The sequence below is a fragment of the Dipteris shenzhenensis genome, chromosome 5, assembly GCF_047967505.1.
Source record: "Dipteris shenzhenensis isolate YYH24624 ecotype China chromosome 5, Dip_SZ_1.0, whole genome shotgun sequence".
In the NCBI taxonomy this organism is placed as follows: domain Eukaryota; kingdom Viridiplantae; phylum Streptophyta; class Polypodiopsida; order Gleicheniales; family Dipteridaceae; genus Dipteris; species Dipteris shenzhenensis.
In genome coordinates, this window is record NC_141600.1 from 18113906 (window position 1) to 18137023 (window position 23118).

Genomic DNA, 23118 nt, shown 5'->3' on the forward strand with positions numbered 1-23118 from the left:
TCAAAGGATGTGGAGCAGAGTAGTAGGAGTTGTAAGGGCAGTCAGAGTTATGGGTAGGTTTAATATTTGTGCAAAGTGGAGGATGGTCCTTATGGGGGAAACCAAGGGATTGCCTTCTACGGGCCGTAGTATTTCATGGCATCTAGGTGGTTCGTAACAAACTAGTGTTTGGCCGTTAGGCTATTGTTCTTAGATTTTGGGGTATCACTGAGCTAGTTGGATTAACTATGGCTTGGGAGCATAGGCGGTGGGAACCTGGCAGCTCTAGTCCGAGTACCCGCCGGTTTATGGAGTTTTAGTGTGGTGAGCTTGAGGCCTGGGGGTCGGAGGTTAGTCCCGCATGCCTGAGTTCATTAGGGCCCTGGTATCTTTTTCGCTCTCTGGTGTGTTGTTTTGCAGAGGGTCCACACTTGAGGTGGCACCGAATAAATAAGGTGGGGGGAAAGAGATCTCCATGAGATGTCTAGTGGGTGTAAGCCTCACACAACAAAGCCGGCTCTCAAAACAAAAATATGATTGTACCTCATTGCTTCCAGTAGTAGCAGGAGGAGCAACAACCCACATGCCCATACCAGCATTCGAAGTCTCGCTCCCCTTGCTTTCAACGTGGTCCCCTCTACGTACTTGCATTCCAACCCTTTTCTGCTACATGATGCTCACTTACTCACTCGGGGAGAATCATATTGTGCTGGAGCAACGCGCGGTATAAGGAGAAGAGATAGATACTCTTGATGATGATGATGCTGATTGGGAGAGGTTGATGAAGACCATGTGGAATGCACGTGTTGGAAGATGACTTGGCAGCTCAATCGAAAAGCCAAAAGCTTTTTCAACGCCTTGATGTCTTGAACATCACGTACTCCTTTTATAGTTCTCAAGTACATCTCGAAAGGGACACAATGGCTGCCTCTCGCCTCCTCCATGGCCGATCCACACTCCTTCGATCCCTCTTCTCGCGATCCATCTCCACCACCACATCTCCTTCCATCGCCACCGATGCCAAAGACTACTTGTTGGGTAATGGCCCTTCCACCATGCGCGCTGCTGTGTTTTGGGAGCCCGGACGACCCATGACCATTGAAGATTTGCAAATGCCTCGTCCTAAGAGCGGAGAGATACTCATCAAGACTAAAGGTGATTCTTATAAAATCAATGACGCTGATTTTCGTCTCCAGCTCTAACGAGCTCAATTTTGGCACATGCGAAAATTTCAGGAATTTAGGGAGGCTTTGATAGCGACACAAAAGTTAACTTACTGCTTGGATTGACGTGAATTTTGTAATTATTTGCGATTGGAATTTGTAGGTCCGCCTATATGTAGGAAGAAATTTGCGGCACTTTGTAATGCAGCCAGGAGGTGCTCGTTCTAAACGTTAGATCATAGCCTTTTGTGTCTTTTCGAAAGCCTGGATGAATATTGCGTGCGTGTTATGTAATATGCCTTTGTCCTCCCGTAGTCTCTGGACATACAGTACTTTTAGTTGCCGTGTTCAAGGTACGAGTTTTCAATGTGTGGGCTTCCTTGAAATAACGCTTCCATTTTAGGAGTCACAAAATAGCATCTTCTGAACGTTAATATTACAGCGTGATGCAATAAGGTTAGGAGTTTGATTAACTTGCAAAAAGTCCACCTAGAAACTTTCAAGTGAATTAGCTGGTAGAAGTTTTAAGAATAGATGCCTTACGAAGAGGGAAAGCTGATAAGGCAAACATAGAAGTTTCTCTGGGAGGGTAGTTTGAAGAAGATGGATTCTCTCAGGGTCGTCAAGAGCCGAGCTAGGAAGGGTGCTTCTTCCTTTGGTAACTTATATGCTCCTTTGATTGAGGATATGGAACATGAAGAGTGTGATGATGATGAGTGAACTTACTCAGAAGAGGCCGCGGCTGGCCTTTCTCTCCTGGAACATAAGGGGAGCCTGTGCTTCTTGGAAACAGCAAGCTGTTAGAAAGTTAATTTGGAAACATTTTCCCAAATCTTTTGCGCTACAAGAGCTGAAAACTGGCTCACGAAATATTGAAGGTTTGCAGATGCCAGGATACGTTTGCATTTGCAATTGCCAGATTCTGTGGAACAACGCTTTTGGTGAGTGATAAATTGTCCATGTTGAGATGCTGAGGGTGAGTTCATTCTGGTTGAAGTAAGTTTTCAAGGGATCGGTTTCGTTGTTGTACTTTTTTTTGCCGAAAAAACAGTGCTAATTATATTACTTCGAGAACAAGATACAAAAGGTCAGCTTGTAGCTGACGGGCTGCGTTCACAAATCGGACACAGCCCTAAAAGGTAACAAAATAAATCATACTCTCACGGAGGGATAAGACGAGTGTGAATGAACAGCCATCGGGGTGGTGAGTAGTGCCACCGAAGGCCCTGCGAAGTCTGCTCGAAGAAGAGGCCCTGTGTGTCCCAAGCCCGGAGGAAGCGTCTCCGCTTCTCCTGACCGGCCCGGGAATCTCCCTGAATCTGGTCCCACTGGCCTCTGAGGGTATGAATAATCTCGCTCCAAATCTCTGTCATGATCTGGGCAGTCGATAAGGAGGTGCCACCGAGGATCTGCGCGCAGCGCGAGGTCCAGATGTGCCACCCTGCAATGCTGCTAATAATCTCCCAGACTGGCTGCCTCTCCCGAACTCCTGTATCAGCCTCTGCTAGGTGCTGCGGGATACCCTCGAGCGGCCCCCACGTCCCCTGTGTGATAAGGAAAGTGGGGTCCTGCTGGCATGCCTCGAATAAGTGATGAAGACCAGGTGCGGTGCTGCACCAACAGAACGCGCCCCAAGTGATCAATCCTAGCTTTGGTGCTGCGCGAGTAAGAATCCCGAAAGTCCACCTCCACACTTCCTGGGCGCGAGTGCAGCTCCACAGGCAGTGTTTTGGTGACTCCTCATCCTCATGTCAAATCTGACAGCATCCGTGCTGGCCTATCTGCCGCAACCAGCTCCCCACTGGAAGACCTTTGTGGGCAAGAAGCCACAGGAAGTATGAGATCTTCCGCGGCCGCCAGCTCTCCCACAAGGCCTTCCAGAATGCCTGCAAAAAGAACCTGGAAATACCCTGTGCATACCAGCTGGGCCGCTGGGTGGGGGGGCGGCTCTGCATCCTCCCAAGAACTCGCCTGCCCAGAGTCGTGCTGTAGGCGAAGGAGGTCGGCCCTTGTCCTGTCACAATCTCTGGCCACCACCACTCTCCTGGGTCCCAATCAAGCTCTGACAAGGCCCACCCCTCCCAGAGCCAGAGACGCCAAAGCTGCATCTGGTCCTGCTCGATGCTAGGATCGGTACGCCAGACCTTCCCCAAAAGGCCTACGACCCGAACCCTCTGCCATGGGAGTAGGGGGTCGATGAGCGCATCCTCTCTCCTGAGTCGTCTATTCCCAAAAACCGCGAAGGAGATAGAGGAGTCATCCATACGTCCTGCGATCACCAGTGGGATGCCACGGGGGGTGAACTGTCCCAGCCAGCGGGCGTCACCAGGCATGAGGACCTGAGGCTCAGGTGGAACCAACCAATCAGCTGGGATTGCGCCGTCGATCTCCGTGCGTCTCGCCTGGGCTCCACGTGCACCTCGAGCTGCGTCTGCAAGATCAGCCGTCTCCAGATGTCTGTACGTATCCCTCCAAACTCGAAGGGACCGGGCTGGCCCCCTCATCCAGCCATCCCACCTGATATGTGATCTCTCCCCCAACTGAAGGCCCTCGGCATCTCTGACCTGACCGTTCCAGATAAGCGGCTGGCGATCGATCTCCTCCTGACAGCTAGGAGGGGACTGAATGAGACTGAGGCGGAGCCGCCTCCAAACCATGAGGAGGCTACGAACGAGTGGGGAACGGGGCTGAGTGAGCGGGGCGGAAGTGAAGATCCACCTGAGGGACAGTAGCCACTCTCCACCTCGGCGCGGGACACAAGAACCGACTCCCTGCTGAAGTAACATCTTCCACGTCTGCCCCCCCGGGGTCAAACCGCGGATGACAAGCTTGCCTAACAAGGCCTGACTCTGAAGCTCTGGATCGATGACCCCCAGGCCACCCTCAGCCTGCGGAAGAATGACTGTGTGCCAAGCAACCCTGGCTCTGGTATCTCTGAGACCATCCTCCCCGGACCAAAGGAAGTTCCGAACCAGCCTCCTGAGCTGTGCCACGCTGGATCTCGAGAAACACCAGCAGGAAGCCACATACCAAGCCGTGGCTAGGAGGACCTGGTTAACTACCAGGGCACGACCTGCAAGGGAAAGAGCAGTGCTCCAGAAAGCCAGCTTCCGTCGGATGGAGTCTAGCACCGGGAGAAACTGCTGAGCTGGCGTGATGTCTAGGCCAACCTGAAAACCAAGGTATGTAGCTGTCTGTCCCCGTGGGATCCATCTGAAACCCAAAAACCTCCCCCACTGAGAACACGCCCCGGGGTCTGTGAGAAAACCAACTGATTTGTTCCAGTTGATTTTCGCACCAGCGGCTGAGCAGAAGACCTCCAGGGCCATCCGCACCCTCTCTAGCATCCTCTCATCGTCCTGGACATACAGGGCTGTATCATCTGCGTACTCCGAGTCCAAAAGCTCCGTGTCCTCCCGGAGTGGAAGGCGAACACCCCTGATCCCTGTAGACCTCGCCCGAAGGTAGTAAGTCATAGCCTCGGCGAAGAAGAGAAACAGGTAAGGAGCAAGGGGGCAGCCCTGACGCACTGATCTCTCCAAGCTAAAGCGCTCACCCATCCTGCCTCCAATGATGACCCTGCTAGAAGCTGTCCTGTACAAAGCTGAGATACCCTGAATCCAACCTGCTGGGAAACCTAGCCGCTCCAGAGTCCCCTCCAAAAAGGACCAGTCCACTCGATTGTAGGCCTTCTCAAAGTCGAGAAGTAGAATGGCAAGGTGTGATCCGCTGTGCTGAGCCCACTCCGCCGCCTCTGAAAAGGTGAAGACATTATCCAGGATACTGCGATCCTGGACAAAGCCTGTCTGAGTGTCATGGATGAGGTCTGGGAGTAGATGCCGAACTCTGGCGCTGATCATCTTGGCGAGGATTTTGTAGGCAGTGGTAAGGAGAGTGATCGGGCGCCACTGACGGATCTCCTGTCTATCTCCTCCCTTCGGGATGAGGCAAATCAGTCCCGAGGAAAGGCTCTCTGGCATCTGACCGCTGCTGAAAATCCTCTGCAGAGCTGCAAGGAGGGGCTGATGGATCTGGTCCCAGAAGGAGGTGAAGAATGCCCGGGATAGCCCATCCTCACTTGGGCATTTCTGTCCGTCGATGGCCATCAAGGCCTCCAACATCTCATCCATGGTGAACGGTGCCAACAACGTCGCCTGCATGCTAGGCTGGACCAGGGATGGAGTGTGCCTCCACACCTCCTCACGGGCACGTCGAGTACGAGGGGCAAGCGGCTCCTGTTGGAAGAGGGTCCTGTAGAAGTCAGTGGCCAACCCCAAGACCTCCCCCGGGTCCGTAACGATGTGACCATCCGCTGTCCTGAGACTCCGAAGCTGATCACCTGCAGCTCTCTGGCCATACGTCTTGAAGAACTCCCTGCACATCCGGTCACCCTTCCGGGCCCAGAAGGAGAGAGAGGCGTGATAGGAAAACTCTGAGCGACGCTGGAGTGTCTCCTCCAGAAGGGCTCTGGCTCGAAGGGCCTGGATCCGAAGCTCCTCCGAGCCCGGGGAAGCCTGCTGGAGTCGCTGAATGGAGGCGAGGTCCCTCCGAAGAGCTCTCTCTCTGCCCCACCATTCCTGTCGAACCTGTAGGGCTGCGAGCTGGCAGATCTGGCTGACTCCTGCAAAGCCTGCGCCACCGAGCCAACCAGATCCACGCACTCGCCCCAGTCTTTGTCCCAAAGCCTGCAAATACTGCTGCGCACATCCTCCCTCGAGAAAATGGAGTCAGGAATCCGGCATGAGCGGGGGGGAAGGGACTGAGCTGCCGAATCTAATGATAAGAACACAGGCGCATGGTCGGACAGTGTCGTCCCTGGAACTATACCCGCCTGACCGCCTCTGCCGATGGCCCAATCACTAACATAAAATCTATCGAGCCTCTCCAGGAGTCTGCCTCCTTCCCTGCGAAAGCCCCACGAAAAGTCCAAGCTCCCGTGCCAGCGTCGGAAGGACGGGTCTCGCCAACTGTCCCTTCCGCCTGTCGCAAAGATAAAAGAGTCCCAAGCTGACTGCTCTGCCTGAGACATACCTGTAAACTCCGGTCCTCTGCCCTGCTGGTCCTCCAAGGTCTCCAGATTGTTGAAGTCACCTCCAACAATCCAGGAATCCATGTCTGGGAGAATCCCTGTAAGTGTCCTCCAGAAGGTGGCTCTACAACGGAGATCTGTGGGAGCATAAATGTTGAGGACTCCAACTCTGGATCCCTTCAGTTCCAGGCCTACCCAAAGGGCACGGCCTGGTATCAGCGTGCCATGACCGAAAACTCCCTGGTCTAGCTGCTTGCCCACGGAGGTACAAACACCACCACTCCTCCCCAGTGCGCCGATCGAGGGCTCCCAATAAGTGTGAGAACGTCCAGGGAGAATCTTCCCGTATCTGCGGGAGTGAGCCGCAGAAAGCTTGTGCTCCTGGAGCAGAAGTACATCCAAACGACCTATCACTGCTGGCTGAAGTTCCTGTCTCAAAATGAGCTTCCTAGGACCACGGGTTCCAGAAGAGTGAAACTCGTTCACATTCCAGGAAACGAGGTGTAGGCTCATGGTGAGGGCTGGGAGGCTGTGAACAGCTGTCTGCTCGCGGTCGAAGTCGAAGAAGAAGCTGACATCTCGGAGTGGAGGCGCTGACGCTTATGGGAAGGTTTGGAGGGGGAGGCGGGGTCATCCTGCCCGTCCTTCAACACCTTCAGCAAAGGCGAGAGGCCTTTGGTACCATGAACGAAAGCTTTCTCGAGCCAGCTCGAGATCTCTGAGGTGGTCATGCCGTAGAAAGCGCGGAGTTTCTGAGGGGTCCAGGCTCTGACATCTTGGGGGAGGGGCCAAGACAGGGGGGGCCTGAGGATCACAATCAGTCTGAAGCGTTTGGCGGCGCAACGCCACCGCAGGCGCATGTCACCCTCGGACCACTGAGTCTCGAGAAGCTGCCCACCGGACGGGCCTATCCAGGAGCAAATTTGAGCATGTGTCTGCTCCCTGAGAGCCTCCCAGACCGAGTCGTCTGTCCAGGCCTCGGTGCCGTCGCTAAGGAGCGTGAAAGCAAAGCTAGGGCCATCCCTGGGGGCCAAGGCGGCTATCTTCCCATCCGCCCCTTTGCGGAGCAGGAAGATACTGATGTCGAGGCAAGCAGGGAAAGTCCCGAGGTCGGCCACATCCAAGTAGTCCCAGGGGCCAGATCTGTAAAAGTCGCGGGGGAGCTCTCTCTCCTGAAGCTGAGGCCAGTCGGAGTTTGCTACTGAGGGGCTAGCGGACAGAGAAGCCTGCTCCGGTGAAGGTGTAGACTCAGGGTGTCCTGCCAGCGGAGGGGGAGGGGGAGGAGGTTGGGGAATAGGCAACATAGACTCCTCAGGGGCGACTTGTGGAGGAGGAGGAGGAGGGGGAGCGGGGGCTGCCCTCGGCTGAGGAACCGTAGGTGCAACTAGCTCTGCGGGAGAGCTGAAAGAGGCGGGGGGGGGGAGGGATGGGGATGCATCTGGAACTGGGGCTGAGAAGGAGGGGGAGAAGACTGAGGAGGACGAGGAGGGGGCTGAAGCTACGGGTCGGGAGAAATGGGGATGCATCTGGAACTGGGGCTGAGAAGGAGGGGGAGAAGACTGAGGAGGACGAGGAGGGGGCTGAAGCTGCGGGTCGGGAGAAATGGGGTGCAGATGGGGGATGGCCTGGGGCTGAATGGGAAGAGGCTGGGGAGAGGAGGAGAGGGGGACCTGAGTCTGTGGAGGGCGGGCTACCGTCGAAGAAGATGCTCTCCCAGGTCCCTGGGGCGGCTGCCTGTCAGGTCTCTGAGGTGCAGCTGCAGGTTGGGTAACCTCAGCCTCTTTGCCTTTATCAGAAATCTTCTTGTTCTTTCCTCTTTTCCTTCTAAACTCAGTCCAGCCGCCAGCTAACTCTGGTCCGGGCTCCGACTGCCTCTGCTCCTCCTGGCGTGGCTGCCCGGAGGGGGGGGGAGGGGGCGGAGAGGGGGGGGCGGGGGGGGTCGAGAAGAGCTGGCGAAGCGTGGACAAACAGCCGCCAGGTGCCCGAAGCCGTGACACCTCAAACACTGCCCTGGCTGTCCGGTGACTACCATGCTCTGGGTGATGCTGCCGGCATCTGTCACGATCTCGATCACTGTCGGGAGAGTCGCAGGATCCGCCACAGCCACACGGACTCGGGGGGCTCCTGCCGTAGTCACCGCATCGGCGAAAGTATCGTGCATAACCCAGCCAAAGTGGGAGCCCAGGTCCCTGACAATCGGCCGTAGCTCAGCAGCAAGACCTGGAAAAACTAGCGTCACTGGATGACGAGGTATACGGAACCGAGCATCAAAATCCGCTGCGCTAAATCCGCGGTACCACGGGACTATCATGACAATCTTTCCATCCACAGTCGTGGGGGTGCCAGCAATCAGGTTGCTCGCCGCTTTCGCATTGGAGAGTTTGAGCCAGAAGATGCCCCTTCCCATAAGGGCCACCTCCTCAATATGGCCGTCCTCTAGCATGAGGGTGGACTGGAGCCAGTCCCTGATGGCTGATCTGGAGGGGGAATGTCCAATGACTCTGCCATAAACAGAGGTAAGGGCAAAGTCATTGGCAACCTCCTGAACCCGAGATGATTGTTGCTCTGTCAGGATGACGCGGTAGGCATCTGGAGAGGGAGGGTCCGTCTGGGCCTCCGGTTCCGGGCAAGGGGCCGCCATACCGCCAAGACAAACTGCGAGGCTTCCGATGAGGAAAAGGCTGCCACCCAAAAAAGGGGGGGGGGTAGATGCGGGAGGGTGGAGCCTGGGTGTGGCGGGAAGGATGGAGGGCGGGGGGCGGAGGAAGCGGGATGGGGGGGCAGGAAGCGGAGATGGCGCGGGGTGGAGGAGTGGGGGCGGGGATCGGGGGCGGTGGAGAGGAGGCGGGAACGGAAGCGGGGGCGGGGGAGAGACGGAGTGGGGCGAGAGGCGGATGGGGGGCGGGGGGAAGGGTGAAAAAAAAAAAAAGGGTGGAGCGAGGGGGCGGGGGGCGGAGAGCGGGAAGGGGAGACGGGGGTGAAATGGAGGGGGGGCGGTGAGGCGAAAGGGGGCGAGGGCGGGGGGCGAGGGGTGGGTGGGCGGAGCGGGAGGCGGGGGGGGTGTGAGTGGAGCAGAAGCGTGGAGGGGTGGAACGGAGGGGCAAGGGGGAGAGACGGAGCGGGGGGGGTGAGCGTGGCGAGGGGGGGCGGAGTGAGGCGGAGTGAGGGGGTGAGGGGGGGTGAGGCGGGGTTGCGAGGAGGGTGAGCGGAGGTGCGAGGGGGGGTGAGGCGGAGGTGAGCGGGGATGGCGAGGGAGGGCGCAGCGGCGGCGAGGGAGGGCGCAGCGGCAGCGAGTGAGGGGGAGGTGAAGCCGAGGCGAGGAGGGGGAGGGGGAAGCTCGCAGGAGCTTACGGGTCCATGAAGCACCTTGTGCATCATTGTGCTTTCAACTCGTTGTGGCTAAGGTTTCGTTGTTGTACTGGTGTATACATAGAATAGTTCAGTGCAGAGAGGATGCCTGTGGGATTGCTTGAGACTAGTAGTAATTGGCAAGCAGGCGATTTTGCTTGGGGATTGGAATAATGCTTTTAAAATTCAGGATCGTTCTTATGAGAGCTCGGAAGTGTCACTGATTGAGAGGGAGGCATGGAATCGGTTTGAAATGTAATGCGAATTGGTGGATTGGGTGTGAAGGGTCAATGAGACTGAAAGGAGCACGTACAAGGTACAAAGTAGAAAGGTCGATGAGAAACGCCGTCACGTCAAAATTAGGATAATGAAAAGATACAAGTACAAGGTACTTGTACCTAGACCTAAGACTAAGTGTCCTAGGTGTCACATAGGACTAATTGTCCTATGTGGCCTAAAAGGCACTAACACTACAAGTGCCTACACTTATGCCTACAAGGCACATACCATGGCCTATAGGGCATCACTAGAACCACCAGAAGATGGCCTACAAACCCCCCTCCATGGGATGGGCTGAAGTACTCTGGAAACGTCTCAGAATACGTGGTAGTTTCTGGTCATGGTGGCACATGTTCATCCAAAAGGATATAGCCACCTATGAATGTACAAGGGATGTCAGATCATGTAACAAAGGGAACCAAGTGTAAAGCCTGTCGGAAGACTTCGAACTTGGGACAAGGAAGTGCCTTTGTAAACATATCTGCTATGTTGTCCTCTGTGGGAAGATAGGACAACTCTATGTCTCTTGGTGACAACCGCTCCCGAACATAATGAAAGTGAACTTCAATATGCTTGGTACGCACATGAAACATTGGGTTACGCGCAATGGCCAAAGCACTCTGGCTATCAGTGTAGACAATAGTGGAGGATGTCTGGCAAATACCAAGATCTGCAAGTAACTGTCGAAGCCAAACACACTCTACTGTAGCGGTGAAAGCTGCCCTGTACTCAGCCTCACAGCTAGACGTGGCAACTGTTGGTTGCTTCTTGCTGAGCCAAGAGATACATGAATTGCCAAGCAAAAAACAATTGCCAGTATGTGACACTCTGGTGTCGGAACATCCTGCCCAGTCACTATCCGTGTAAGCATGCATGGTAAGTGAACCCTGATCACCATAGAAGAGGGCTAAATCCTGAGTGCCTTTGAGATATTTGAAGACTCTCTTCACTGCCTGCCAATGCTGTGAATTGGGCATGTGCATGAATCTGCTGAGCTGAGATATTGCATACTGTAAGTCAGGTCTGGTGTGACATAAATAAATAAGGCATCCAACAGCCTGCTTGTCATGTGCACGGATTGGTATTTGACGTGTACTGGGTACACGAGACTAGCTTAGGTAGCCTGGGGAGGCTTAGAGCTAGGCAGGCTTGATTCTCGAGTTGAGTGGCAAGGGTACGAATCAGTTAGAGGTCTTCGCTATTTTTGGCGCTCGGGGCCCGAGTCTATATAAGGGGCCCAGGGGTTCAGTTCTCAGTGAGCCGATGGGAGCAAGTTTCGTTCCCAGGTGCTAGGTTTGATCCTGGATTGAGTCGCGGACGCGCGCCTGCATCATAGCGTAGCCCAAGGCCCAGTAGCAGATCCCAGGCTTCACAACGCCACTTGGTGGTATGGGACACCAGGCTGGTTAGGATGTTGGTTAGGATCTGGTTGGGAGTTCGTGCCAGTAGCTCAACTCGTGGCTCGGAGGGGACATCTCCTGATTTGGGATCACATCCCGTAGATGTCATGGTTGGGTGGTGAGCAGCCTGCTCAATTTTCTCACGTTGTGTGTGTTCTTGTGTTTGCTTACAGATCAGAGGTTTCAGGAGTGCTGGGACGTGTCAGTTGGTATCAGAGCCAGGTCCTGAGGTAGGAACTTTTGTTCCAAGAATTTTGGACGATTTGTTCTTCCAGGTATGCCCTAATTTCGAAATTTGTGCTGCAAGTTCTTGTTTGATTCATCGGTTATGGGAAGTGGTCAGAATTTAGGGAAAAGGTAGGAAGAAGAGAGTGAGTGATGAATTCGAGATTGCTGAAGGGTTTAGGTGAGAGAGGGTGTGAGGTGTAGGTAGGAGAGAGTGGAGAGGATTGGAGGAGAGGCGTGAGAGGGGCTGTTGGGTAGGCAAAGGGTTGAGGGGAACCCTAGGGGATTCTGAGTTTTGGTCAGGGCTGCGCAGTGGGTTAGGTGACGCAGGCAGGTGCGCCATAGGCTGCCAGGCAGGGGGGTGCGCCATAGGCTGGAGTAGGGTGCGGCCAGGCTGCTCGGGGAGGCTGATGCGAGAAAAAGCACCACCCTCCAAGTTGGGAGGGTGGGGCGAGAAAAGCATCGACCCTCCAAGTTTGGAAGGGTGTGCATGCTAAAAAAAGCATCAACCCTCCAAGTTTGGGAGGGTGGGCTTTTCTAGAAAGCATAGCTTCCTAGAATAGCTGCACCATCTCCTTTATAGCCTGGCGAAATCCCAAGCTCAGCCACAGCTTATGCTAGTGTGCGCAAGAAGATCCCTCTACACCTCTAGCGGATTTTCGTCACCTAGGTACGGTTCGCAGCAGATTACCGTACGGTACAGCCAGCAGCGGAACCAGCAGGGGGAGTCTCCGGGTTCACCTACTCGAGCTGATCATCAGCTTTGTACCCTTCTTTTCAGCCAGCTTTTCTTCTTCCGTCACCTACTCTTGGGACAGTTTTTCTCTCTGCTCCACTCTCCTTCAAGCTTCGATTCCACCAGTCACTTCTCTCAGTTCACTACTCTTTTCAGATCAGATTTCAGACATGGCTGATTCTGTAAATCCTGAGTTTGTGATGGGTGACCAGGATTTGGACTACCCTGCGGAGGAAGACCAGGGTCTCTACGACGATCTGATTACGAAGAAAGCCTTCAGTGAATTCACCACTGCTCTTGATGGAAAGTTTGAGCAAGTTAATGTGAATCAAACGGGGTGACACAGCAACTCCAAGGGATCCAAACTACACTCACACTTCTGACTAGCACTGTTCAGGCGCTCACGCATGTGGATGCCATGGCTTCAGTGTTAGGTCCGAACATCACTCCAGATCCTTTTCCCGGAGATCAGAAGAAGGAGGTTGTTGACACTTGGTTGCACAAGTGGCAAGTACACTTCCAGTTTCACCCGTACCCAGATGACAAGAAAATACAGCTTGCAGCCGAGTTCATGTCAGGAAAGGCTTTATTATGGTGGAAGGAACTCCAACCCAAGCCTGCAACATGGATAGATTTCGAAGGGGTCTTCAAGAAAGAGTTTCTGAAGACGGAGGAAGATTATGATATCGTAGGCAAGCTCAAAGCCCTCGATATGTCCAAGCTCAACTTGACTTTTGAGGTTTATCTTCAGAGGTTTCGGGATTTGCAGACCAAAGCTACAAAGATGGATCCAGTGACCTTGTTAGGTTTCTTTGTGGATGGTTTGCCTGACTCGTACAAGTTGCAGATCAAGAACAACAAGTGTACCACGTTGCAAGAGGCCATGAATTACGCGCGTATTTATGATGATATCATTGCCAGTGCAAAGGGAACCACAGTTTCCGACACGAGTGGGAAGAACAAACGGAAGTTCTTCCAGTCTACCACTGGTACCGGGGAGACGAAGTCTATAGACAACGCCTCCAAGAAACACTTGACTCAGGCGAAGAATGGTTGTGCCCGTTTCCTTCGTACCTTGAAGCTAAAGAAGGAAGGACGTTGCTTCTTCTGGGAAGAGCGGGGCCACACTAAGAATGATTGTCCTAAGTGCAAGAACCAAAAGCAAGCGCTGGGACCGAAGCTCCAGGCGGGTCCGGGTACCAAAGCTAAGGGAGCAAACCAAGTTTCGATGACAGGTATTTCTGTAAATGTCATTACCTGCCCACTTTCTTGTAATTGCACTTTAATACTTCGTTATTTGGTTCCCATGATCTTTTCTGAGTTTATGGAGAAGTTAGGGACCAAAGAGTTCACATTCTCTTTGACCCGGGCAGCTCTCACAACTTTGTTAATTACAAACTTGTGCAGAAGATGGGGTTGTCCACGATACCTAGCGATCACACCTATGAGGTGCAGCTTCCAGCTGGGAAGTAGTTTTGGGATCGCAAGATTGAAGCGCTTTCTATCCGGATTCAAGAATACACAGGGGCTCTTACGTGCTATGTTATGCACTTGGAGCATGTGGACTTGTTAATCGGAATAGAGTGGTTTAAAACCCACAATATTCGGATTGGATGAAAGGAACATACCCTTTCTTTTGTGGATAAGGGCACCCAATTTTGTATTCAGTGTGATAATATTCCCTCTTCTCAGGGACCTATTGTATCTGCGATGCAGCTTCGGAATATATTAAACACTTCTCATTATGATGTCTATCAGTGTGTTTTGATTCCGCTTTCTTCATTTGTTGTCTCTGTAAATAACAAGAATGATTTAAGTGTGTTTGAACACCGTGAATTGAGAATGTTGTTAGACGGTTTCAAGGATGTATTCCCTGCTCAACTGCCGGAAGGTTTACCTCCAGAACGGGCAGTAGATCATCGCATAGACTTAGTACCTGGGGCTCAACCTATTAGTGTACCACCTTATAGGATGAGCCAGCTTGAGGAGGATGAGCTAGCTTCACAGCTACAGGATTACCTGAATATGGGCTATATTCGCCCAAGTAAATCACCTTGGGGAGCACCTGTCCTCTTAAGGAAGAAGAAAGATTCTACATGGAGAATGTGTATAGATTATAAACGATTGAATAAAGTGACAATTAAGAATCGATACCCTCTACCTTGTTCCGATGATCTGATAGACCGTTTGGCTGGAGCAAAGTATTTCACTAAGATTGATTTGCGTGTACTGGTTATCACCAAATCCGTATCTATGCTAAACACATAGATAGAACCACATTCCGAACTAGGTATGGCCACTACGAGTTTCTTGTATTACCTTTTGGTTTGACCAATGCTCCTGCCACCTTCCAGCAAATGATGAACGATTTGTTCCGAGATTTTCTGGGCAAATGTTCTTAGATGACATCTTGGTATATAGCCGAACGCTTGAGGATCACATAGGACACCTCCGGATTATCTTAGTTATTCTAAGACAGCATAAGCTCTATGCCAAGATGAGTAAATGTGACTTCTTTATGAAGCAGATCATTTACTTAGGACACAAGATTTCTTCTGAAGGTATTAGCATTGATCTGGATCGTATCCAGAAGGTTTTAGAATGGCCTATCCCTCAGACTGTGAAACAACTTTGTTCTTTCCTAGGATTTACGGTATTTCTACGGAAGTCTGTGCGTGATTATTCACATATCACGGCACCCCTGACAAACATATTGAAAGGTCGTGGTCGCAGGTCTAACCAGCCGATTTCTTGAAATGATGCATTGAACAAGGCTTTTGAAACCTTGAAGTTTTCTATCAAGGAAGCACCCGTTCTTGCATTATCCGCTCCTACCCGGCCTTATGTTTTAGAGGCCGATGCGAGTGATTTTGCAATTGGGGCAGCTCTATTCCAAGAGGGCAGACCTATAGCTTTTGAGAGTAAGAAGCTAGACGACACCCAATATCGTTGGCCCACGCTAGAAAAGGAACTCTATGCTGTAGCGTATGCCCTTAAGGTTTGGAGACACTACTTGTATGGTTCGAAGTTTCTCGTATTGACTGATCATCAGTCAATTAAGTATGTGTGTGATGGCTCTGAATTGAGGGGACAGAAAGCTAGATGGGCAGAATTAATGCAAGATTTTGATTTTGAAATACGTTATCGAAAGGGTTCGTTGAATAGTGTGGCGGATGCCTTAAGTCGAGTCAAGTTTGTAAATGCTATGTCATTTACGGAAATATCCTCAGACCTATTTCAATCCTTGAGAGGGCTTTACACAACTGATAGTCATTTTAGTTCTTATTGGCAGAGAGTCCAATATGGGAGCTCCATGGTTGACCAGGACTCAGGGATTGTGCCACCTACGGTACAGGCGGCGGGAGGTCAGTGGATGATTAGGAACGGCTTGCTGTTCCGGAATGGAAAGATTTGTGTGCCAGATGTTCTGGAACTTAGATCCAAGATTCTCTGGGAGTGTCATGATGCTCCTAGTGTTGGATATCCGGGTATACATCGGACTCTGTTTCTTGTGAAGCATACCTTTTATTGGCCTAAGATGCGTGGATTTATTGAAAACTATGTAGTAGGTTGCCGGGTTTGTCAGGTTACTAAGGCAGAACGCCTTAGAAGTGCGGGTTTATTACAGCCACTGCAGATTCCAGGTAATAAATGGGAAAGTATTTCCATGGATTTTATTACTGGTTTGCCTCGAACGCGCAAGGGTCATGACTCCATTTGGGTCATAGTCGAGCGTCTGACAAAAATGGCTAGATTCTTACCTACTAGAACAACTATTTCAGCTGTTCAGCTGGCTCACGAGTTTGTGGACCACTTGTTTAAGCTGTATGGTTTACCCTCTGACATAGTTAGTGATAGGGACTCAAAGTTTATAAGTAACTTTTAGACACTTGTTTTTGAGAAGTTAGAAACTACTCTAAGTACGAGTTCCTCAGATCATGCATAATCCGATGGCAGTATAGAGAAGGTTAACCAATTGGTTGAAGATATGCTTCGGGCATATGTATCTAAGAGACAGTTTTCATGGGAAGATTATCTACCTATGATAGAATTTGCTTATAACAGTGCAAAGCATTCGAGTACTGGTTACAGTCCTTTTATGCTTATGTACGGGTTTCAACCTAAGTCACCAGTTATGGTTGGATTAAAAGGGATTCAAAATGATGCTGCAAAAAACTTCTTGCAAGACATGCAGGAAATGTTGCAGTTTGCCAAGGAGTCTATTAGAAGTGCCCAAGATTGGGAGAGATTTTATGCTAATAGACATTATTCACCTAGAGAGTTCTCTGAAGGAACGATGGTATATTTGCGAATTCCCAAGGAATCCAAGAGCCTAAGTACTGGTTTGGTTCCGAAATTATGCCCCAGATACTGTGGTCCGTTCAAGGTCATTAAAAGAATTGGACCAGTTGCATATCGACTAGAATTGCCTTCTGATGTTAAAGTACATCCAGTCTTTCATGTCAGTAGACTGAAAGAAGTCTTGGGTGCGGATGATCAACTTGTTTCTCCTCAAGTGATAATAGAAGTTACAGATTTGACTTTTATTCCACATGAACCTGAGTGTATTCTTGAATTTCGTGAAAGACAGATTCGAAATAGAACTATCACGGAATACAAGATCAAGTGGAAGGATCGTGTTGAGGAGGATGCAACATGGGAGACATTACAAAACCTCCAAAGAACATTTCCGGGTTTTTTAGCGAACTCAGGAGTGAGTTCTTAGAGGAGGGAAAGTATGTCATGTGCACGGATTGGTATCTGACGTATACTGGATACACAAGACTAGCTCAGGTAGCCTGGGGAGGCTTAGAGCTAGGCAGGCTTGATTCTCGAGTTGAGTGGCAAGGGTACGAACCAGTCAGAGGTCTTCGCTCGGATTGGTATCTGACGTGTACTGGATACACAAGACTAGCTCAGGTAGCCTGGGGAGGCTTAGAGCTAGGCAGGCTTGATTCTCGAGTTGAGTGGCAAGGGTACGAACCAGTTAGAGGTCTTCGCTATTTTTGGCGCTTGGGGCCCGAGTCAATATAAGGGGCCCAGGGGTTCAGTTCTCAGTGAGCTGATGGGAGCAAGTTTCATTCCCAGGTGCTAGGTTCGATCCTGGATTGAGTCGCGGACGCGCGCCTGCATCATAGCGTAGCCCAAGGCCCAGTAGCAGATCCCAGGCTTCACAGCGCCACCTGGTGGTATGGGACACCAGGCTGGTTAGGATCTGGTTGGGAGTTCGTGCCAGTAGCTCAGCTCGTGGCTCGGAGGGGACATCTCTTGATTCGGGATCACATCCCGTAGATGTCATGGTTGGGTGGTGAGCAGCCTACTCAGTTTTCGCACGTTGTGTGTGTTCTTGTGTTTGCTTACAGATCAGAGGTTTCAGGAGTGCTGGGACGTGTCACTGCTGATAAAGAGTGATACCACATGGTGGGCTCCCATGATGAGCTGAGAATTTGAAGCCAGGGTCCATTGGAGTAGAGATTGGCTTGCAATCCTCAAACTGAAAACGATCAAGGAGCTGTCCAATATACTTGGACTGAGACATCATGATGCCCCCCTCAACATGAGCAAACTGAATGCCCAAATAATAATGGAGCCGTCCCATGTCTGACATGTCAAAAATATGCTGCAAATCAGGCTTGAAAGCTGCAATTTGCTGAGTATCTGGGCCCGTGATGAGCATATCATCCACATATAAAATCAGCACTAAAAAATCAGATCCACGGACATAAAGAGTGGGTTTTGTGGGACTATTCTGAAAACCAAGGGATAGTAAGTGTGCATGAATTTTGGCATACCATGCCCTGGGTGCCTGCTTCAAACCATAAAGGGCTTTTCTAAGCCGGCATACCTTATTTTCAGAATTAACAACCTCAAAGCCAGGAGGTTGTGTGACATAGACTTCTTCCTGCAGATCCCCATGAAGAAAAGCGGTCTTGATGTCAAGTTGGTGCACTTGCCAATGATGATGGGCTGCAATGGCAATGACACATCGAATGGTAGTAATCCTGGATGTGGGAGCAAATGTCTCCTCAAAGTCAATGCCTTGTTGTTGGGCATACCCTTTTGCAACAAGACGGGCTTTGTATCGATCTATGCTGCCATCAAATTTCCTTTTTAATTTGTAGACCCATCGCGTTCCAATGGCATGCTTGCCAGGAGGGAGATCTACTAATTCCCATGTGTCATTTTTGGCAATAGATTGTAACTCAGCTTTCATTGCATCCATCCACTCTTTGCTGTCAAAAGCATCTTTATGGCACAGAGGCTCTTCATTGCAAGCTGTAGCAAGGAGTGCAAACTCAAGAAAGTGACCATGCTATCTGTTCCCTGATCTTGTCCGGGCAGCAAAAGGCTGATCTTGTTTGCTGTCCCTCAATGTATCAAGAAGCCATCTGGAAACTTGTCTTTGCTGTCTATTGACAGCTCTTTCTTCAATGATTGCATCATGAGTAGTGGGATCATTTTGTGCCGGAAGAGAAACCTGCAAATCAGCATCAGGTTGTGGCTGATTATTGCTTAGTGGAGGGCTTGCAGGAGGCTCATGTTGCTGGTCAAAATCCTCTTCAGATGATGGCAGAGGTAACCAAGATTCAAAGGCATCAAACATGTCAACATCTGGCTTTGCTTTGCAGTCCACAAGAGGAGAAGCTGAATGTTCAGCAAAGATCACATCTCTATTGACAATAATCTTCCCAGTATTTGGTTGATATAACCGATACCCTCTGCTCTCCTGGCTGTAACCAATAAATATGCATTTGATTGCCTTGTCATCAAGCTTATGTCTCAGCTGAGATGGTACATGAACATATGCAAGAGACCCAAAAACTCTCATGTGTGAAAGTGAAGGCTTCTTGCCTTTCCATGCTTCATAAGGTGTAATAGGCTTCAATGCCCGTGTAGGTGATCTATTCAGCACATAGTTGGCACACATTACTGCATCAAGCCAAAATTTATTGGGCAAAGACTTGGCCTTAAGCATGCACCATTGTGGACTGTTTTTCCTTTCAGAAACAGGATTCTGCTGAGGGGTGTTAGGAGTAGTGCATGAGTGAATAATGCCCCGTGAAGACAGAAATGCATCAAACTCCTTTGACACTCTCCCCCCCTATCTGTGTTGAGGGTGACAAGCTTGTATCCTGATTCATTCTCAACCATATTTAGCCATCTCTGAAAGCATAAGAAAACTTCAGTAGCTGTTCTGCAAGTACATGTGTATGGAATGCAGGTACAAGTTGTTGACGGCTGATCTGCAGGTGAAACCGTATGGAAGAACGTACGGAGCAGATGAACCTGTACGGAGCAGGTACGGTGCAAGTACACTTGTACGGAGTCTATATGGGAGACCTATACGTCTGTATGCACTATTGTACGGAACTGTGTACTTGTGCAGGTATACATGTACGGAACATGTACTGTGTGCAGGTACACCTGTACGGAACAGCTGTTGTGCAATCCCTATTGGACAACGTGGGTACTTTGTACGGATGCAGGTACGGAAGAAGATGCGACGGGCAAAACAGCTAGCGACGTAGCTGGGCGGTAGGACTCGGGATTTGTACGTGATCCGTACGAAAGTCAGTACAGTCGTACGGACTTTACGGATGGAGCGCAGGCTGTTGAAAGCTGTGAGCGATGCAGATCCGGAGGCAGGGGAACAGGTCCAGTAGCGCTCTGATACCATTGAAGAGTCAATGAGACTAAAAGGAGCACGTACAAGGTACAAAGTACAAAGGTCGATGAGAAACGCCGTCACGTCAAAACTAGGATAATGAAAAGATACAAGTACAAGGTACTTGTACCTAGACCTAGGACTAAGTGTCCTAGGTGTCACATAGGACTAAGTGTCCTATGTGGCCTAAAAGGCACTAACACTACAAGTGCCTACACTTATGCCTACAAGGCACATACCATGGTCTATAGGGCATCACTAGAACCACCAGAAGATGGCCTACAGGGTGAACTTTGAAAGTCTGTAGAGTCTTCGTGTGTTCACTTGGCATAACGAACAGCTGGGCAGCTTGTGGAGAGCGGCAAGGATGGACAGAGTCTACTTTTCGCAGGGGGGCCGGTGGATCAAGCCTCGGCTGCAAGGAAAAGTTCTATTGAAGTCCTTTGCTCTGATCACTTCCCCTTACTAGTATGCTTTGATTTATTAATTGCTAATCTCGTTAATAGAGGCCTTGCCCCATTTAAGTGGAACACGTCCTGGATGGGGCGGGAATGCTTTGATTCTCGAAATCTCTAAAGGCTGCTGGTACTTCGAATCATCCTGTGCATTGTTGGAAAAATTGCAAGAGAGCAGTGGTGTTGGTCGCCAAAGATTTTGGGAAGGCTAAAGCCGCGGATGGAATAGAGCTGTTGAGGAAAATGCAAACAATGCAAGAGTTTCTTTGATTATGATGCTTCAAGATAATCCGAGAGACATGTATGCTTCTACACTTTTGAAGTCAGTCATCTGTATTTAAGAGCACAGGAACACAATCGGCTGGCAGCAGCACATATTCATCTTTCTTGTTCTTCTTTTTTTCAAAAAGATCACTTCACTAAGTATGATTGAAAACTGCAAGAGCAAGCTCTAATGCGGGAGTACAACACGCCATGCATGAGAAGAAAGTAAACAGCTCAAAAAGAGCTAACAAAACTCGAAGGTGGAGGCTAAAAATGCCACCTCAACTTGAAGAAGACTTAGAGAAGAAGGGAGATCCTCTCCAAACTCTGAAGGAGATAGCCCTCCTAGCAGTAGCTGGCTCTGGAGGATCCCTGCATGCTCGACCAGGTGGCCATGAGAGTATGTATAGTATCAGTCCATATACTGGCCATAGACTGGGAGGGATGAACCTGTGAACCCTCTATCGACTCCATACATCTGGCCCTCCATATATGCCATGCTGTGATGCTAGCCAGAATCTCCTATGATATGTCTATCGAGGCATGAGCAGCTCTGAAAGGAGTGAAAGGAATATCCTAAAGGAAACAAGAGTCCACAGAGTGTTGTCGTATAATGAAGGTGGAATCTGAGTCATGTCCCTCGAAAAACACCCGAATATGTATAGTATCAGTCCATCTATTGGCCATAGACTGGGAGGGATGAACCTGTGAACCCTCTATCGACTCCGTACATCTGGCCCTCCATATATGCCATGCTGTGATGCTAGCCAGAATCTCCCATGATGTGTCTATCGAGGCATGAGCAGCTCTGAAAGGAGTGAAAGGAACATCCTGAGTCATGTCCCTCGAAAAACACCGGAGGGCCAGTGAGAGATAACCATGCCACTGATCCCAGGTCACAAAGAAGGGTGCTCTATGAAAAATACAAAGAATCCTAGCAACACCCTTCCAAAACGTCCTCGCTTGTCTGCACTCCCAAAGGCAATGCTGAACTGACTCAATTGCTGTGTGGCATCGAGGACAAGTAGGGACAGCTCTGAACCTGGATCTCCACAGGTTCACTGCAATCCCTCCATGAATAGAAAGCCAAAAGAAATGAGTGATCTTTCTATTCTTGAGGGATTTCCAGAGCCTCCTCCAAAAGCTCCTTTGCATCTCTACAAGAATCCGAAAAGAGTTTCAATGTGGAGCTCTGGAAGGCTACCAACCAATACTGCTGAGATGAAGTCTCCCGGCATTTCTGACTGTGTAACAAAAGAAGGGGATTCTCTTCTCTCAGTGCCCTTTGTCAATCCATTCCCATTCCCCAGGGTCCCACTGCAAGAACCTCATGGGGGAATCACCATACAACCAGAGTCTCCAAGACCCAAGTGCCAAGAGAAGAGGTTCGGGATCAAGATGCCACTGTGAATCCGTGCCTCACTCCATGTAACCTGTAATCCTAACAGGCTAGAAGGCAACCTTCAAAAGAAAATCACCTGAAGATCTGAGTAGTTCGGCTCCTGACTGAACATTAAAGACCAGGGTCTCCTCAAGTGCATCCCGCAAGACTATGACCTGTAAAGGAATACCTGTCCTCCTGAAAGCTCCCAACCAAGTGGACTCTATGATCGGCAAATCATCTGTATCTATCTAGTCTGCTCGTATGGCTGCCTCTATCTACTGCATCATGATTGCACTCCCTCTGAGATGGCCAACACGAGTGAGTCTCTGATTCTCTGGAAGCTGCCTAAATGCCTTCCAGACACCTACTGTAGAAGCAGGCCCCCTCTCCCATCTAGACCACTGCATATAATGTGACGCTCCTAGTGATCTGATGCTCATCCAGTATCGAGTCATTCTACATGATTGGCTGCCTGTCAATTTTTTTTCAAGAAGAGGGTGGAACTCTCCGAAGAGTGTTTTTGAAGCTGCCCCAAGATTTCAGAATGGCAGCCATGAGAGGGGAAGAGGGAGATCTAAGATGGGCTGAAGTAAAATCCCATCTGGAGCTGTCCATCCAATCTCCCCCAGGGGATGGTATGCAAGACTGAATTCTGCTTCAGAAAAAATCCTTCCAAGGCTCCTGCTGTCCAGGCATTAGTCCTGGTATGCAAACTTCTAGAGCAAGGCCATACACTGCAAGTTCAGATCAATAATATTGAGGCCTCCTTCCCCTTTGGGGAGAATGAGAGTCTCCCAAGCCACCCTGGCCACAACATCTGAGGTGCCATCTAAGGAAATTCCTGATACAACCTGTGGATCTGCACCAGCAAGAGTAGATGAACCAGGTAGTAGCCAATAGTACCTGGTTCACAACCGCCGCCTTGGATGCGAGGTCAAATCTGGCAGAACTCCAAAAAATGAGTTTCCTCCTGATACTCTCTAACACGGGAGCACATTGTTGTGCTGGAGAGATCCCCGACCCAACTTGGCATCCTAAGTACCTGATGGAAACACCCCTGTAAATCCAAGTGAACCCCATGTCGTTACCTCAGTCTGGAGTGTCCTCATTACTAATCCAGAAACCATTGGATTTATTCCTCAAAGACAAATTCGAGTGGCATATCAGAAGATAGAAGGAATGCTTGCCAA

At 50.4% G+C, this 23118-nt stretch overlaps 1 protein-coding gene across 1 annotated transcript in view; it reads left to right on the forward strand.

Moving 5' to 3' along the window:
• The first annotated feature begins 859 nt into the window (after positions 1–859).
• LOC147901702 (GroES-like zinc-binding alcohol dehydrogenase family protein) overlaps positions 860–23118 on the forward strand; it is a 69502-nt gene continuing 47243 nt past the window's right edge. Inside the window, exon 1 of the mRNA XM_087374769.1 lies at positions 860–1134. Coding sequence (XP_087230895.1) covers positions 900–1134 — 235 coding nt within the window. The 5' untranslated portion in view covers positions 860–899. The remainder of the gene's footprint in view (positions 1135–23118) is intronic.